Below are 18,325 nucleotides of genomic sequence, written 5' to 3' on the forward strand. Positions count from 1 at the left end.
CAGTTCATCATTTCACTGTCATGATTGGTGAATTTGCTACAGGTAATGTTACAGTAGGCAAAACAGAAGATAGTTTTAATTACAGCTTTTGATAGTCACTTAAAAATACAAAATCTAAGGTGAAAAAATTGTTTATTCTTAACATAAGTGTCATCTTGCCTTCAGAATAGTCACTGACTGTCACAGTAAATTCACAGACAAATTTTTAGTAAAAATACTTTAACAGAAAATTTGACATTACACGTACAAGTTATTTGTAATGTTTACTAATAGCATACCACATGTCATGAAGGTATGTTTAGTAAATTTGGAATTACAGTAAACATTGCTATGCACAGCTTCACAGATAACAGTGATGTTAGCTGCTTCACATGTGGAATGAAGAAAATTAGTTATTCAAAGATAGTAATTTCCCACGAACAATTGAACAATGTTTTTTTAATGACAAAACATGTAAAAACACAATCTATTTCCAGACCTGTCAGTACAAACAACCTTCTGTTCAACAGCAAGAAGAATAAGAACACAATGAATGATAGTCATTCAATTAACTCATAAAAAGGTTATGTAAACAAATACAATAATTTACATGATATTCAGAAAATTACCAAAATCAGCTTATTAATTCAAAACTGTCATTTTGTAAAATACAGTATATCTATGGGGAGTAAGAAATAGAAATTCATCAAGGATATGTTACTAAGGTCAGAATCTTTTTGACAACTACAAATGCATAATTCATGGAATAATTTTATTATACTGTGTATGAGCATTGTGGGAGTACTTTCTGAGGTCAGATTCATTTCTGTATAAGCAGACTTCCTATGAAGTTTCATCTGTGATTTTCATTTTTCAACCTGCTAATTGTAAGAGTTTTTATTTAATGAATCAGCTACACATTTTCAGCTTATTTTCATGTTAAGTTTATTTTAGGTTCCTTTACTCACCTTCCACTTAAGTACAATTTATTTGTTTATTTACAGTCACTTATAACAAAAATAATTCATCCATACTAGGTAAGAAGTCTTTGCATGCAATATTATTTTATTCTCAGTGAATGAAGTAGTTGAAGCAAATAACTGAGTGGTTTGTTCTTTTTTGAAACTTAGGATGCCACAGTTTTTTGATGAAGATAAAAAATCCTGATGTCATTGAGCAGTATATAATTATTGGAGAAAATGTAGCTGAATTCTTTAAAAGTATTTCTCTCACCCTTATGCTTTTCTTCATATATTTTCAACAAATGTATCTTCAAACTAATACAGCTTTGGACAGAAAGAAAAGCAAAATGGTATGAAGAGTGAATCAGAGGACTACTTTAGTGACTCGGAATCCCCTGTTGAACATATTACTTTCCAGTACTTCAGCAAATGTTTCACAGCTTCATGCTCTTTACACCCATCATGATGACTAAATTTCAATGGGTCTATTTAGGATCCCAGATAACATTAATTACTTTAGTACAAATCAGCTGAAAGAAAATAGTGTATGTCAAACAATTATGTCACAATATGTATGTAAAAAAAAAAAAATGCTTGAGTATATTATGCATCATTACAGAGAATTTGGAACTTAAGAAAAATCAGATATACATCTTTGCTGTGCAACATCAGCCAAGTTAGAAGCAATGATCATACAGACACTTTTAAAGACAAGTGAGAACTTGTGATATGCTGCTATCATTAAACTTATGATCTTAATCACGAAAATGTACAATACAAGTGAAAAGAACTTCAATGGAAAATGGATAATTATTTGGAAATAAAAATATTTTGGTAAGAGAGGTGAAAATACCCAAATATGTTATAGACATTACTTGCTACATAGTAAGATAAGATATGATAATCACAAGTCAGTAAACATAATACAGGAACACATAACCTTTATTAATTGTCTGAATGAGTAGAGGCACACAATGCAGGGAAGTTACTGTATCATCAGTCAACCCGTACAAGTTCAGTACCCAACTAGTAATGAATACATTCATTTCTGAAGTCTCTAAAACTCTCCAAACATTATATGATACAATGAAAAGAGAATACTAAAAATGACAGTGCTGGTAACATATGTGTAGAGATATTAAAGAAATAATTATTAATGTCAAGAAAAACTCAGCCAGACAATGCAGGTTCACCATTGTAGAGAATAGCCCTGAAAACCTCTCCAAAACTAACAATGGCAACTGTTACATACTAATGATTACTGATTAATTCTTCAAGTGTACTGAAACATTTGTATTCCCCAATACATTGGTTCAAACATTCACTGAAAAATTAACTGAGCAGTGGATAATTTTCTTCAGAACTCCAATAGGAAATCCATACTGTTCACTAACCTGATTAAGTATCAGTTGTGGTGAAGAATTATAGTTCACCAACTTATCCCCAGTCTCATCATTTTGTTTAGCTAATTCTCCAATCTGTGGTTCATGTGAAAAGTTCATAATTTCATATAAAAGAGAAAGGAAGATCATAGGCCGTGCATAATGACACTATTTAGCATAGTGGAGCATCAGTATACTGGCTGTTCTTTGAGTATGCTGATGTCTGAATGTACAGTTACACTCCCACAAAACCTGATTATGGTCACCTTATCTGCTACTGTGTTACTCGGTTGTTCTACAAGCATATGTGGAAATACTTGAACTTTAATAGAGGGATGACCAACAGAGAGTTGGTTGGTTGATTGGGCATTTTATGTCAAAATGCAGCTAAGCTATCTGCACCAAACATCCAGTAAAAAGGTAAAATTAAAGTAAATTTAGTAAAATTCATAAAAGAAAATTAAGGTAAAACAAAACAAGGTTTAAAAAAAACAACATAAATAGCATAAAATCAATGTTTACATCTAGTCTACAATGTTAAGAGAAAACCTCAAGTAATACAAATTATAAAGGACTTTCTGTGGCATAATTGTAATTATCATAACTCACCAGGAACACGAACGGGTAAGCACAAAAACCATTGTCAGTCACCTGAAGTTAGGCTTTCCAGCTCTGGTTCCGAGTTATTTGACATTATGGCTATTTTCAAAAAGTAAAGTAATAAATGTTTTTAAAGGCTTTTAACAAAATTTTAATAATAACTAACAGGAAGTTCAAACAGTTAGTCACCTGAAGTTGGCCTTTCCAGTCCTCGTTTCGAGTTATTTGGCATCATGGCCATTTTCTAATTTCAAATCGAACTAGATGGACTGTGATTCTTAAAAGGGAATCACATTAAAAAAAAGGGCTAATCTATAAATTTAAAAAATTTAAATGGCATTATAAAGATTAATGTTTAAAATGGTGCCGACATTGAGAGTCATAACGATGGCAAGAAAGTAAAACGTGGCTTATTGTGACCTGAGTGTTATACAGACTACACAGTGGTGCATCAGTTCCAGATAAAAGAAAATGATAAATTAAAAAACTGTGACCAATGCACAGTCTAGTTAGAACAACTTCCTCTTTCTGATCCTTACAGAAGCAAGACGGCCAAAGTCCAATATAGGGTTTTATTTGGAAAAGCTTGTTTTCCCGTTGCTCACTCCAAGTCAGTTGCCAGCTGGCACGAAGCCAAGCCTTAAAAACAGGACGATAGTCCATGTATGGAATAGGCACAGTGGTGACAGAGCCAGAGCAGATAGAGTTAGCTGCTATGTCAGGGAGCTCATTCCTGCAAATACCAATGTGACCCAGTAACCAAAAAAACTCGATATAAGTAGATATTAAAGAGAAATGGGGCGGTCGGTTTTGAATACTGGCAAGAACAGGGTGTGAACCAATGTGAAGCGATTCCACAGCCAGTAGAGAACTAACCAAGTAAGAAAAAATTGTGCAGTTTGAGTAATGCATAGCTTCTCTGTGATCCAGGTCACGAAAAATGGTGTACTGGGCAGCAGTGAACACAGAAGCTGTAAACGGGATTCTGCGTGCAACCACTGAACCACAAAAAAACCATGGCAGAGCCCACACAGTCACCTGATTTCGAACCATCTGTATAAATAGGAATGGAAGTGTCTTCTTTTCTCAGATGAATTAAAGACAGGTTACATTTGGGACTGTAAGAAGCCATGGTGGGATAGGTTTATCAGTGGATGCAGCAATGTTATCCATGGACAGAACTAATTCATCCAACTGCACCTGAATACGAAGGCCAAAAGGAGCAATGGCAGATCGTCTGTTCTGAAAAAGTATGGCCCACCGAGAAAGGAAAACACAACCCCAGGCAGGATGCTATGGTAAAAAAAAAAAGAGTTTCAAGGCATATAGTAAAAGACAGTTGCAAATGGCGCAGGTACGAAGGAGGTTCATGAGACTATGTATAAGCTCTGAACTGTGAAAGTGCAGAAAGCCCCAGTGCAGAGCTGAAGTCCTTGATGATGAATGGGCTCCAGCATCATTAAGCCCAAGGTTCTTTAAGGCTGAGATTCTGGCAGTGATCCAATTGAGTTTCAATCGAACAAGAGCACGATATATCTTTAGCACGGAACATCTAACATCTCCATTTTTAGAAGAGAGGACTTGGAGGGTATTCAGGGACCACAGGTAGCACTTCACCGATATGGAGTTCACAATCAGGGTGAACACCCCATTGGCTGCAAAAGTGCATGCAAACAGCTTTTATTAGAGAGAAGTTAAAGCTATTTCCTGTGGTCCACTTCAGTAAACGATTGATGGCAGCCTGTAGCTGCCGCTCAATATACTTCACGTTTGACAACTGACATAAGATATGAAAGTTAATGACATAGAGCCCATTTGCAACAGTGAGAGGGAGTTGTTCAGTGATAGCATTATTCTTTATACTGAAAAGTGTGACACTCAAAACATACACAGCCCTGAGGGGCTCCAAGTTCCTGTAGAAAAGAATGGGAAAGTATCAAACCCACACAAACTTGGAATCTTCTGTCCATTAAAAAATGTTTAATAAAAATGGGCAAATGGCCAAGTAACCCATATATATGGAGATCTCGAAAATGCCACACCTCCATGTTGTATTATAAGCCTTTTTAATGTCAAAGAATATTGATACAAGATGTTGTCATTTGAGAAAAGCTTCTCTGATTGATGTTTCAAGTTGAATCAGGTGGTCCACGGTGGAGTGCTGTCATCGGAACCCACACTGTGTGGGAGACAGGAGGTTGTCTGATTCGAGGAACCTAACAAGACAAGCATTAACCATCCCTCTCTAAGGTCTTACAGAGACAGCTCGTCAAAGTAATTGGATGATAGTTTGAACAAATCTTAGGATCCTTCCCAGGCTTAAAGAAAGGTAGGATAATAGCCTGGTGCAGGCATCAGGAAAAACATTCTCCTGCCAGATCTTGTTAAAAACAATCAGAAGAAAAGCAAGAGAAGCAGGAAATAGATGGCACAGCATTTCATAGTGTACATCATCAGGTCCAACCAATGTACTGCCAGACTGATGAAGGGCCAGGATGAGTTCAACCAGCATATAGGGATGATTATAGTCATAGAGACAATCAGCTCGAGAAGAAAGAGGTGATCACTCTGCCCAAGTCTTGATGGCTAAGAAGGTGGAGGAAGAAGCAGAAGTGCTGGAGACCTGCCAAAAGCTTTCACCTAGAGTATCGGCAATACTCCGGGTATCAGATACTTCCTGACCATCAGAGAGCAAGATTGAGAGGGGACAGAATTATATTGCCCACTGACCTTTCAAATCTTGTCCCATATGACTTTGGAACTGGTGGTAGAATATATGCTGGTTATGAAATTAATCCAAGATACCTTCTGGCTTTGACGTCTTACCCACTAACCATGTGCTCGGGCCTGCTGGAAAGGGATGTGGTTTGAGAGTGTGAGATATCTATGGAAAGTATCCCAGGCTTGTTTTCTAGCCTTCCATGCCATGTGGCAAGCAGGTTTCCACCACGAAAGAGGATATAGTGGAAAACCCGTCGAGGTTTTAGGAATACACTGAGCAGCTGCATGTATAATAGTCAGTTACTGCTGCCACACAGTCATCTACTGATGCATTACAGACGATGGAAGGATCAAGTTCTGTGAGAGCAGTAAAAGAGGGCTGGTTGCATGATCCAGCTTCCACTGGGACACAAGGGTCAAGTGGCCAGGTAGAGAGATCAAACAGTGATGGTATAACCCAAGAAAACACGGATGGCTACTGCCTCTAAGGGTGTGTCGAGTGGCAAAGACAGGGTGGGTACATGCTGATCAACTGACAGTGTCACCCCTCCATGCACTCGTCCATTTCTGTACAAAGAAAACCGCCAAATGGTGACTGTATCGGCAGGTTTCACAAATATTTCCTGTAAGGAAAGACATACAGAATGGTAGGATACAATTAGTGTTTCAATGTCATCCAGATTAGAACATAAATAAAAATGGCCACCTTGATACAATGGAAGTGTTGAGGTTTATGTGTAGACGAATTTGGTGGAGAACCCTTCTGTTTACAACCACATATTTTTTCTTTATTGTCTTTATTCGAGGGAGGTCTATCGACCTCTGTGGATCCTGCCCTGGGTCGATTGAGCAAGTCTTTGCTGCTGGAAGAGGATTCCAATGAATGAGGACATGAACGAATGATCGTTTTGCAACTTGGGATGAGAGAAGAAGATAAATCCAAGGAAATGCCTGTACCTAGAACCAAAGGAAGTGGATCTTGGGATTTGTTGGAATGTATGTAAGGGACAGAGATGGGTGTTGAAGTTCATTCATCAACTTTTTAACCATGGAGGTCAAATGAAATTTTCTCTTGTTTTGAGAATGATTTTTTGGAGGCACAGAGAGATCTGTTTGCACACCCACTATAGTAGTGGGATGAATTGCAACAGCTTACATCTAAGATGAAGTGGCGGACAGCAACTTTTGAGCCTCAAGATAAGTAATGTTATGAATCATTTTCAAACACTGCACCTCTTTTACTTCCAACCATTTAAGGCAAAAATGAAAGTAGTGGGTGAGAGCCTTTGAAATTAATGCAATGAAAGTCTATTTCACACTCACAGGCATTGTGGTCCTTGAACCTAAACGAGCACATGTCAAGGAACCACAACATGACGTCTTCAAGTAACGGAACTGCTGACACTGGTTTGGAATGTATGGCCATACCCTGCAATTAAGGTAAGCTGCCTTGATGGTGGCAGATGGATGTGATGATGTAAATGTCAGAATGAGGATACTGGTCGGCATCGTAATTCTATCTTTGTGAGTGGAGATACGCCTCACTGCAGAAAATCCTTGAGTGGAGAAACCAGCAAGAATCTCTGAATTGGGGATGTTTCTCAAATCCCTCTCAACAATAACTCCTTGTGGTGAATTCAAAGTAGCATGAAGTGTAACATCAATAGGTATATCTTGAATTGCCTTTCAATGCAAGGAGTGCACTGTTGAGATGTGGATGTTTCCACCAATATGTCACCAGATCGAAGCTTCTTTCCTGACTTTGGAGAGACAGCAAGTCCCTCTAATCCCTTCTGAGTGAAAAAGGCAGATATTTGCCCTAAAAGTTTGCCTGAAAGAGAATGTAGTATTATATGCAAAAATGGCTCGTTTGGGTTGAGAAAATATTTTACATAGAAGGTCGAAACGTTGTTCGCTCTTCTATGTAAAATATTTTCTCAACCCAAACGAGCCGTTTTTGCATATACCTTTCTCAACAAGTGGGTTTCTCGACATCACTGAGAATGTAGTATTAGAAAATGAGATACAACAGGTGTTACAGATATTGCTGCTCAGAATCTTCAAGACATAGTCATTTACTTATGGACTGTTTTTTCACTGTTTAAGATTTTATTTGAAGGATCCATAATAAAAAAAGGAAATTTCGGAGCCCACTGACCCCACCCACCATGGAGACCTACAAGGGGATGCACTACAATGTGAAACAAGGACACGGCAGCAATGCCAGGGTTTCATGAGCACTATACCCAAACACCAGCATTAAATACAATGTCCACAATACCTGCTGACAAAATCCAACACTGTACTTGGTTGACCCTAGCCCAAGTTGACCAGACGATTAACCCAAGGGGAACCAAGGCTGCCCGTCTAGAGGAATTCAAGGCCAAAGTCGTGTGTTAGGGTTGGACCCCTGAACCACCAGGATCCTCTCCTCCCTTTCACAGGTCGTTACACACGGCAAACACGTGAGTGGATGTTTAGACCCCAGAGGAGGTAAACTGAAAGAACAGAACCTTCCCTGGGAGGTCCCCTCACCATGTACAGGAATCCACACCAAGGGGCCAACAGAGAGAAAAGGAAATATCATAAATAGGGTTCATACACTGTACAGTTAAAATGATTCCAGGAATATTTTCAAAACTTTTCCAGGATTAACTGAAGACTTCCACATTCAGAAGTTATTAGGCTGACAGTTAATCATGTAAAATTACAATTGTATTTTCAAATCATTCAAACTACTTTTAGTGCTAATCACTTTTACCAAGTGTTTATTATAGTTATCATTTCACACCATACATCAAACTCAGATCATTGGATAGCAGATGTAGGTTTAATCGATGTCATCAATATCAAAATATTTATCACACATTAAATACCTGAGATGATGCATCTCTTTCGATCAATTCTTTGTCCTCTGGATTTAAAGGCTACTGCCAACTGAAATAACACCAATTTTTACATCTACTGGTTGGAATGTTTGTCAGTTTGACTGCTGCTCCGTAAAATACACAACTTTCTCTCACTATCAATAGCACTACTCATGCACCCTAACATAATTCTCAAGTTTTCAACACCACTCATCACTGATAGTAAATATAAAAATACTGACATTCTAAACTATGCAATTTTAAGTTACAATTAATAGTACTGTGAGATGTGCATCATTAAAATGTTTGTTGTGAATGTACATGTTGTTTGCAAAGTACAGTAAAGTGCAATGACACATAAGCTGAACATAAGCATTCATTATTTAAGCTCCCTTTTTTTTATTTATATCACTTTCATCCATATTTTAGCAGATAAATTTTGCAAGAGTTGATAATACCAAAATGGTCAAATATTGAATGATAACGTGTACAATTTTGGTATCACATAACCCTAATTTAGTACAACAAATTGATTCATCTGTAGCAATACTACAACAAGAACAAGAACAAAAAAACAGCAAGCAAGCAAACAAGTTTTCAGATTATGTTGCATAAATATAGGGTCTCATTTCTATCTAAGACCTAAAAGTTGGTGTTACATGGTGTAATTTAACAGGAGGCAAAAGTATTTTTATTTGGTCTTATTATTACCTAAAAGTCTTTTATGCAGCCAGTCCTCATTATTCATTGCCCCTGTTGTTTATTGTTTCATTAATTTGTTGTTAGAAAATAAAGTAACATTATTGCAACATGGTCAGTTAATATGACTGACCTCACAGCCCCTTTGTACTCACTATAATTTCCACACTATAACTTTTGATACAGTATATGCATCTTCAGAAAATTTTGCAAACTTTTAATAAACATTAAAAATATTCTTCACAAAGTCAGATTTTTTTTAATGAGATATTTTTACTGAAAATTTGTCTACAAATACATACATTTTTTTAAACTAGTCTGAATGCAAAGCAATATTTATGCTGAGATTAAAAATACTCTTCTTTCCCTCGTAAATCTCAAGATTCATTTGCAAAATTTCTAAAACTTTCAAAGTAAATTTCAAACTACTTTTCTCAATAAAAGTTTAAATTTTAATTGCTATTTTCTCTATCCTAACACTATTATAATCTTTACAAAGCTTATCACTTCGACTGCTCTTGTCAATTTCTTTTCTGTAGGAAATCTGATTGGACTAAGAGTGATATTGACAATTATTTGTAGAGAAAACATTATATAATACATTCTTTGATAAAAAAAAAAAAACCTTAACCTTCTAATCATTATAAATAATATAGTATTAAAACTAAGAAAAACTATTGGCAGTTTCTGAAAGAAAGGATGTGAAAGGTGAACATGGCAAGATGGGTCTGATTTTCCAATTGATTGTTCTGTAACTAATCAAGATTTAAGGATATGAAAATTATGCTTTACTTGAACTTAGACAAAATTAATAAGTAATTTTACACTATAGTTTTTACATTTACGATTGGTGGTAAAGAAATAAGAGAAGATACCTGGAGAGTTTGTCTAATTGCACAGTAACTAAAAGACATGTGTACACAGTTTGTCCAACTGTACAATAATTTGCAGGAACTGGACAATGTCTCTTTGTTGTTTCAAACACAACTTCACCACACTTTCTTCCAGTTCAGTTGTGTTCAGTGTTGGTTTAGCTGTTTTTTATTTTTTTTCCATTTTATTTTGTGTTAAAGTGCCCACCCTTTCTTAATTATTGGCTCTAAATGTCCAGCAAACAATACTATGGTGTCACAAAGCAAAGTAGCTAAGAAAAATGTGACACTGGAGCAAAAGCTGAATATTATACAGGTAGTTGAGGCCAGTGAACAAAAAATGGGTGCTGCATATGATTTGTCAACCCCACCAACCATGGTGAGATCTATGCTGCAAAAAGTGGATGTTTCTTTAAAAAAGTGTTTGATAAAATGTTATTTTGACGAGTGTAACCAGAGTTACAAAAACAAGGAATAATGGGAAGTAATAAATAGAAAAACTACTAGCCTTGTGGATTCAGGATAAAAGCCAACAATATATATTCCTCAGTATGAGAATCATTATGGATAAGGCACTGAGTTTACATGCATTTGTAAAGCAGGAGGAGAGTGAGAAAACTTTCAGCACAAGCAGAGTGGTTTGAGAGCTTTAAATGTCATAGCAACTTGCACAGCATTAAAATATCAGGAAAAAAGCAAGTACACAACGACAATAGGTGGCAGAGAAAACCAACAGCATTCTGAATGTCATAAAAGAAAACAGCAAATATCTTTCTTAATGGACCTTTAACATATTTAAAAATTTAAAACAGTCAAAGACAGCCTGACTCTTTTACTAGAAGGAAATGTGGCAGGGAATTTAACATTAAAAGCACTGCTTGTTTATTATTCTGAAATTCACAGAACACTGAAGGGCTATAGAAAGACAAACTTACTTGTTGTAAGGTGTTCAAACCAAAAAGCACGAGTTACTCAAGATGCTTTTCAAGAATAGTCAGTTCATGATATTTGCCCAGATGTTAAGAGGTATTGTGAGAACCATAACCTTCTTGAAAAAGCACAATCACTCCTCAACAATACCCCTAGTTATTAAATGAACCTTGACACCTTAACAGAAATTAAAGATGAAGTGATGTTTCTTCCATTCAACACAACATTCATGTTGCAGCCCATGGACTGGGAGGTGATTGCTGTCTTCAAAGTGTATTACCAGTGACATACATTTTCAAAGCTCATCAAGAAAAACTGCTGGTGAAGATGGCATATCAATCTGAAAATTTTGGTATAATTATAACACCATGAAGGCAATGAAAAACACAAAAAAGTAATGGAGGGAAGTGACTGTCTAGTGTATGAAAAAAACTGTAGCCTAACTGCATATACGCCTTTTTTAGTTTTGAACCTAATATGTTTCAAATCCACAAAAACATTGTACAGTTTACACAACATGCTGGTTTTAATGAAGTCAATGAGGATGAGAAAATGAATGAAAATGATACAGATTACCATTGACTCCTCTTTCGTTCAGAAACAGACACCACCACCTATACCTGAAGAGAAGGCAGGTGATACTGCTTCCTACTCATCACCCCAGTAACTCCCCACCCCTCCTACACACAGTCAGCTTCGAGACCATCAGTGGTGAGTGTTACATATAACTGAATTTATCTTTAAGGTGCATTGTTATTAATTAAGCTCATTAGGATTTCTTTGCATGCTATACTGAACATTAATGCATTTTATAAAATATTATTATAAAAACACATATTGTAAACTTACAATTATTATAGAAATATTTGTTTTGTCAGAACAGATATTCCATGTAAGTTAATGGATTAGTTGGCTCTTTTTTTTTATTGTTTACAATGGCCCTCAGGAAAACATCGATGACAAATAACGAGGACTATACATATGCTATAGCTGGACTATCACTGACCTCACTGCTTTTCTGTTCAGCGTAAGATCAAACAACAAACAAGTCATTATCATTTCTGAAACCAACTAGTAGTCTTTCAACCTTTTCTTTTCTTCTCAAGTAAGGATTAATTTAACCACTATCATGAAAGACATGTGACTTAAAAATCAACTCAACTGTGTAGCTTCAGCATTTAATAAAAATATATCTCATTATTTTACGCATGTTGACACTGATGTGTTTCCAAATCCCATGCCAATAAAAGTGGATCATTCCCATTTTGGTCACCATTTTCTGTATACCTCTTTTCCAGATGTAAACAAACAAGTGGCTGTTAAAAGAAAAGAAGCCAAGAACATATGCACATACCCAACAGATATATATGAAGATAGCACATGTAAAAAAAAGGAAGTCTAACCCATCTGATAAGAATATGGATTTAAAAACCAAAGCAGTAACTTGCTACAATGCTAAATTGATGGTTGGCATCTAAAGTGGCTAAGAGTTTCTCTAAAATCCATTCAGCAAAACAAAGTTGAAACAATTGCCCTTCCAACAATAATGGATACTATCACCATCAAAATGCTTCTAACAATGTTCAACTTTGCTGTCCTAGTTTACTGTTTACTAAACATGTGAATTAATTACCAATAAAAATATTTTGCTGTGTATATACAGCAAAAACAAGTAATAAAAAATATTTGTGTTACTGGATTTTAAGGAATACACAGGTAAAAGAAATCCCAATGCTTGAAACAGATGCTAACCATAAAATTATTAGACAGTCAAGCCAATTCTGTTTGCACAATTAGTAATCCTAATTAATAAATGTATCCCATGCCAGAAGAACAGTGCCACAAGTATACACTCTTAAATAAAATTAATCTAGGTTTCTTTCAGGTCAAACCTTCTACTTAATATACATTAGTGTAATTTTATGCATTAACTTAATGTTTCTCAAATAATATAACAGCCTTACCTTTCTCTGATAAACTAAACCAACTTCTCTCAAATGCTGAAGAAAAATCAGCAACGATTCGGTCATCCCTTCTGTACTGTAATCCTGAATGATTTTAGAAAAAAAACAACAAAAAACTTTAATAACAAATCTAATGTCAAATACACTCCAGTTAACTTTGGGAAAACCTGATGAAAACTTATTTACATGAACAAGAAGTTACAGTCACTAAAAATAATGAAAAACATAACTTGCAGTAGCACATCATCAATGTAAAATCGCATTGCTGTTTATTTGTTAAAGGGTATATTTATTAAAATTCAAGGTTTTTGATAGTAGCACAGGGATTTACATGTACAAGAGAAGCCCCTCAACATTTTCTAAAAGCAATTTTTTTCTGTCAAAAATTCCCACAAATAAAATTAAATACGTTTTACTAATTGTAAATAACTCAAACCAGTAAAATAACTGCTTTGGTTTGTAAACATCTTTACAACTCAGATGAATTAACTAAATCCTTAGAAATTACTTGTCTGAGGATTGTTTCTTTTGCTGAATTTTACACAAAGCTACTCAAGGACTATCTGCACTAAATTCCCATAACTTTGAGGTGATGGACTACAGGGAAGGCAATTGATCAATGTTGCCCATCTCCAACTCAAAGGCTAATCTAAATGAATAGCTAGCTTTAAAAGAGATGTTACAATGCACTTAAGATCCAAAAGCAAAAAATATAATTTTAATTTCTTTGCTGGTATCAGTGAAGGAACTATGGATCTATAGTCAGGAATGCTAAGCACTGGTCAGCATTTGGCCCCTTGGCTGAGAATAAATAGAACTTTTATAATGCCATGAATAAAAGGATGGATATATTTTAAATAATAAAAATAAGATTTGAGGTTCTTACTTTATTGCTTTAACATGAAAAATCAAACATGATTTTGGTAATATTTAAAACAAACCTTGCCTCTAGAGAAAAATTAATATCCAGAATTTTATATTCAAAACAATTTTCCCAGGCTTTATGTGTTTCCATACCTCTATAATCTTATGCAACGATATCCTGTCAGCCTGTGAAAAGACACTAAAAACATATCATGCTATCCCATCTGCCTAGATTTTAATTTCAACTATATGCATTCAATATTCTTTACTTTCACCTTAAGCTACAGAAGCCAGGTGATCTTGTCACGATTTGCTTAGTAAACTTCCAAATTTAAAGAATAACTTTAAATTATTTTCTTTTCTGTGTAAATACTTATCTATTAAAATAAAAGGTCCACATTTTTGTTGATTTTGGTTCTTCTTAATAAACATTGAATAAGTTTTACCCAAGCATCATTTCTTTTGCACATAGAAAATAAATTATAAACTTCTTATATTTACATTAAAAACAAGTTAGTTCTACATACTTTTCCAATAGTCAAAAAGCTGAGCTGAAAGAGGAAGGTCAAGCATTCCACAAGGTGTAGGCCTCGACTCTGCAAAAAAATAAAATAAGATACTATTCATGATGGATAATATAAGATATTAGTATTAGGCCTATTACATATATAAACATTAAGTTTTTATAGTCTCTTAGAGATTTTCAAGAAGTGGAAGATTGTATAACAATGGTATTCCAACCACTTTGTATTTGTCATACTCACTGCATATGACATGTTTCTAAATTCAGATCTATTCAGGATTGTTAGGATACAATAAACACAGCAGTGGTCAGAACATTTATATAAATTACTTATTTTTCAATCATTTCTTTACAATGATTAGTTAACCCTAAAATTGGAAATGCAGTTCAATATACCACATCACATTTTTGAACACTTATAAATCATTTATGCTCCAAGTTACTCAAGAGATCATGATTTTACTTTTTACAGGTCATCAGGTTAACAAAAATAACCTAAGAAAGTTGAAATGTTATTCTCTACTTTATTTAAATAAAAGTTTTAATACCCATACCAGATGTCTTGAGGCACCTTTTTACTTCAACTGGGTTTCTCATCATCACAAAACAAACACAAATATCAGAAAAATAGTAATTAGTCCCAATAACTACTAAGAAGATTCCCTCTATATTTTACAGAAAAAAAATTCTACCTATGTTTTTGTTTGTTCATTTACACTGAGTATTGTAACAAGTAACAATATAAAATGGCTCAATACAACAAGACATGGATTCCACTGGTAGAGAATGGCATAAAAACCAAATTTCTAATTTGAGATTTAAAATGATAAAAATAACAAACTTATCCAAAATACCTCTTTACAAGCTAATAATTTTAATTACTTCCCAGTTAAATGAAATTTCAACACCTCCAACTTCTGAGAATTTATTTTCAAAATTGGACAACAAATACTATTACAAAAGTTTGATAGTGTAAAATATTTACCACAAATGGCCTTTGCAAACTATATGCAAGATTACTTATTTACAGCTTAAAATACATAAATAATTTTCTTTAGTGTTTTTACAACAAAGCAATACTACTAAAGTGTACAAAATTTTGTTTGAGTTTTTCTGCAATTAAACACACCACATGTATAAAACTAAATACTCAAACTTTGTTATTGTCTTAAATATGTATTGCAGTGCAATTTATTTAATTAACACAAATAAAATGAAGGGTATTTAATCTATGTTGTAAATAATAATCTTACTGAAATAAATACTTAGCTAAATGTTGTACAGAGGGTTTACTGATTACCTAAGAAATTTGAAAAATTATGATGACTCATAAATGGAAGTATTTTTTTACTCAAAAAAATACTTAAAACTACACTACAATTATATTTTAGTAATAAACAAAAATATATAATCAGGAAAACCTAGTATGTATTTGTTAAATTTGCTTATACTACAACACTTCATGAACATTGTTTTCTTCAGAATGGTCCAGAAGCTAATGTGTAATGTTTGAAACACATTTTTCACACAAATGCACTAAGTAATGAAATATTAAGGTAGTTTTCTGTACAAACTTTAGAAATAAATGGTCCCATCTATGTGATCTTCACATATAACAAGCAATTAAACAAGGGATACATAAAACAGTTTTCAATATCATAATCCTCTTTTAAAGATTTCACTTAAATTATAATACCAGGAATGTTGTACACACGAGGTGTGTTTAATAACATCTACACTAACAACGTTTTACACACACAAACCAATAGAAATTAAATCAATATCATTGAAAATTTGAGTTCAATAGACCATATCCCAAATACATGTAAATATTGTTAGAAAGACTTGTAACAGAGCATTATGGAGATTTTATATTCATTTCAGAGATACCCATAAAACTGCACAACAATTTTTTGAAAAGTTTTGCATCCTGAAAAGTTTTAGCTGATTGTGACAGGTACCTGGTGGGTATGCATAAATACAGTTTTGGTTTTGCTTCATCACGTAGGAACTCTGAGAAATAGACAGTTAACTCTTTACTAGCAGTAACGTATTTAACTGCGTTTATGTTTCTAATACGCTATTATGTTCAACATGATTAAAAGTGTCTTGCTCCTGATTTTCATTTGTATTCAATGTCTGGTGCATCATGTTGCAGTGTCCAACAGTAGTTAGCAAGCATTGATGGATTCTAGTTGCCCTGATATTGTTTTTCTATTGTAGCAATGTCCTGGTGAAACCTTGACACCTTGTTCGCCACTGACAGCACTGAGATTTGCAGGAAGAAGTCCAAATGAGAGTGGAGGAAATGAATCTTGAGTGACATGTTGCACTGTTTTGTATGCTTTGAGAGGTTTGTCCACCAGCTGAATGTAATGTGGGGCTCTGTAATTGCCAAGAAAATTGTCAACAACATCTTTGAAGGCTTTCCAGGCAATCTTTTCCAGCCCAACTAACAGATCTTCGAACCGCTTGTTACTCATACCATGTCCGATCTGAGGGCCAACAAAAATGCCCTATTTGATCTTGGCCTCAGTTACTCTTAAGAACATCTATCTTAAATAACAAAAACCTTCACCTTTTTTGTTCATTGCTTTCACGAAATTCTTCATAAGTCCCAATTTTATGTGAAGAAGAGGCCAAACAATCTTTGCCATGTTGAAAAGCAGATTATGCACCACATTTTTCTGTCCTGGAACTAACTTTTTACAGAGTGGCCAGCTCTGTCTAGAATAATGGGACTCTTTGACACAACTGTCCTATTCACAGATGAAACAACAGTGCTTTGTATAGCTGAGCTGCAGTCCCAGTAACAGAGCAACGACTCCCAGATCTCCACAGATATTCCAGTTGTACTTGCTGTACTGAATGTGCTTCAGCAACATTTCCATGTTCTCGCAGGTTTCTTTCATATGTGCTGCATAGCCAACAGGTATTGAAAAGTGAACATTGTCATTGTGTAACAGAACAGCTTTGAGGCTTAACACTGATGAATCAATAAAGAGACGACACTCTTGCGGATCATGGATGAAGATATCGTGGACAACATGTCGAGGTTGTAAGAATACACTGAGCAGCTGCATATATAATACAGTTATTGCTGCCACACAGTCTTCTATTGATAGCTTACAGATGATGGCAGGATCAAGTTCTGCGAGAGTTGTGAAAGAGGGCCAGTTTGCATGATCTAGCTTCCACTGGGGCACACGAGTCGGGTGGCATCAACCACGGCAGGTCTCTCTCAAAATTATAGGAAAATTATCACTGCCTCGTGGATTACTGTCAAACTTCCATGAAAAATGGCAGAACAGTGAAGAGGAGCAAACTGAGAAATCAACAGCAGAAAAGGACTGACTAGATACACGAAAATAAGTAGAAGAACCAGTATTAAAAGGAAAAAGGTTATGATCAGAAAGCATACTCTCTACAAAGCGACCCCTTCTATCAATGCATTTCCCCAGAGAGGATGATGTCCATTAAAGTCCACTAGGATTGAAAAGGGAGATGGCAATTGTTCAATGAGAGCATCAAGATCTGATTGATCATAGATCTCTCCAGGTGAGAACAAACAAGGAAACACAGATGGCTACACCTCCAAGGGTGTGTCGAGTGGCAAAGACAGGGTGAGCACATGTTGATCAACCAACAGTACCACCCCTCCATCCAATCGTGCATCACACAGCCTGTCATTTCTGTACAAAGAAAACTGCCAAATGGTGACTGTATTGGCAGGTTTCAGAAATGTTTCCTATAAGGAAAACATACAGGATGGTAGGAAGTAATCAGTGTTTTGATGTCAACAAGATTAGAACATAAACCTCAATGGTTCCATTGTATCAGGTGGCCATTTTTACTTATGTGTAGGCAAACTGGGTAAAGAACTCTTCTGTTTACAACCACATCTTATTTTCTTTACTGTCTTTATTCAAATGAGCAGGTTTTTGCTATTAGAAGAGGATTCC

General features: G+C 35.1%; 1 protein-coding gene across 3 annotated transcripts in view; it reads right to left on the bottom strand.

Moving 5' to 3' along the window:
- Window positions 1-18,325, bottom strand: part of mrn (general transcription factor IIH subunit 4 marionette) — a 134,342-nt gene that overhangs the window by 64,988 nt on the left and 51,029 nt on the right. For all 3 annotated transcript variants that reach the window (XR_013013186.1, XM_076452439.1, XM_076452431.1), the window contains 2 exons: window positions 14,368-14,436; window positions 12,977-13,060 (listed from right to left, as the gene is read on the bottom strand). Coding sequence is in view for 2 of the 3 variants with exons in the window: in XM_076452439.1 (XP_076308554.1) it covers window positions 12,977-13,060; window positions 14,368-14,436 (153 nt within the window). In the remaining variant the exon portion in view is untranslated. The remainder of the gene's footprint in view (window positions 1-12,976; window positions 13,061-14,367; window positions 14,437-18,325) is intronic.

Source organism: Tachypleus tridentatus, chromosome 1, assembly GCF_004210375.1.
Source record: "Tachypleus tridentatus isolate NWPU-2018 chromosome 1, ASM421037v1, whole genome shotgun sequence".
Classification (NCBI taxonomy): Eukaryota; Metazoa; Arthropoda; class Merostomata; order Xiphosura; family Limulidae; genus Tachypleus; species Tachypleus tridentatus.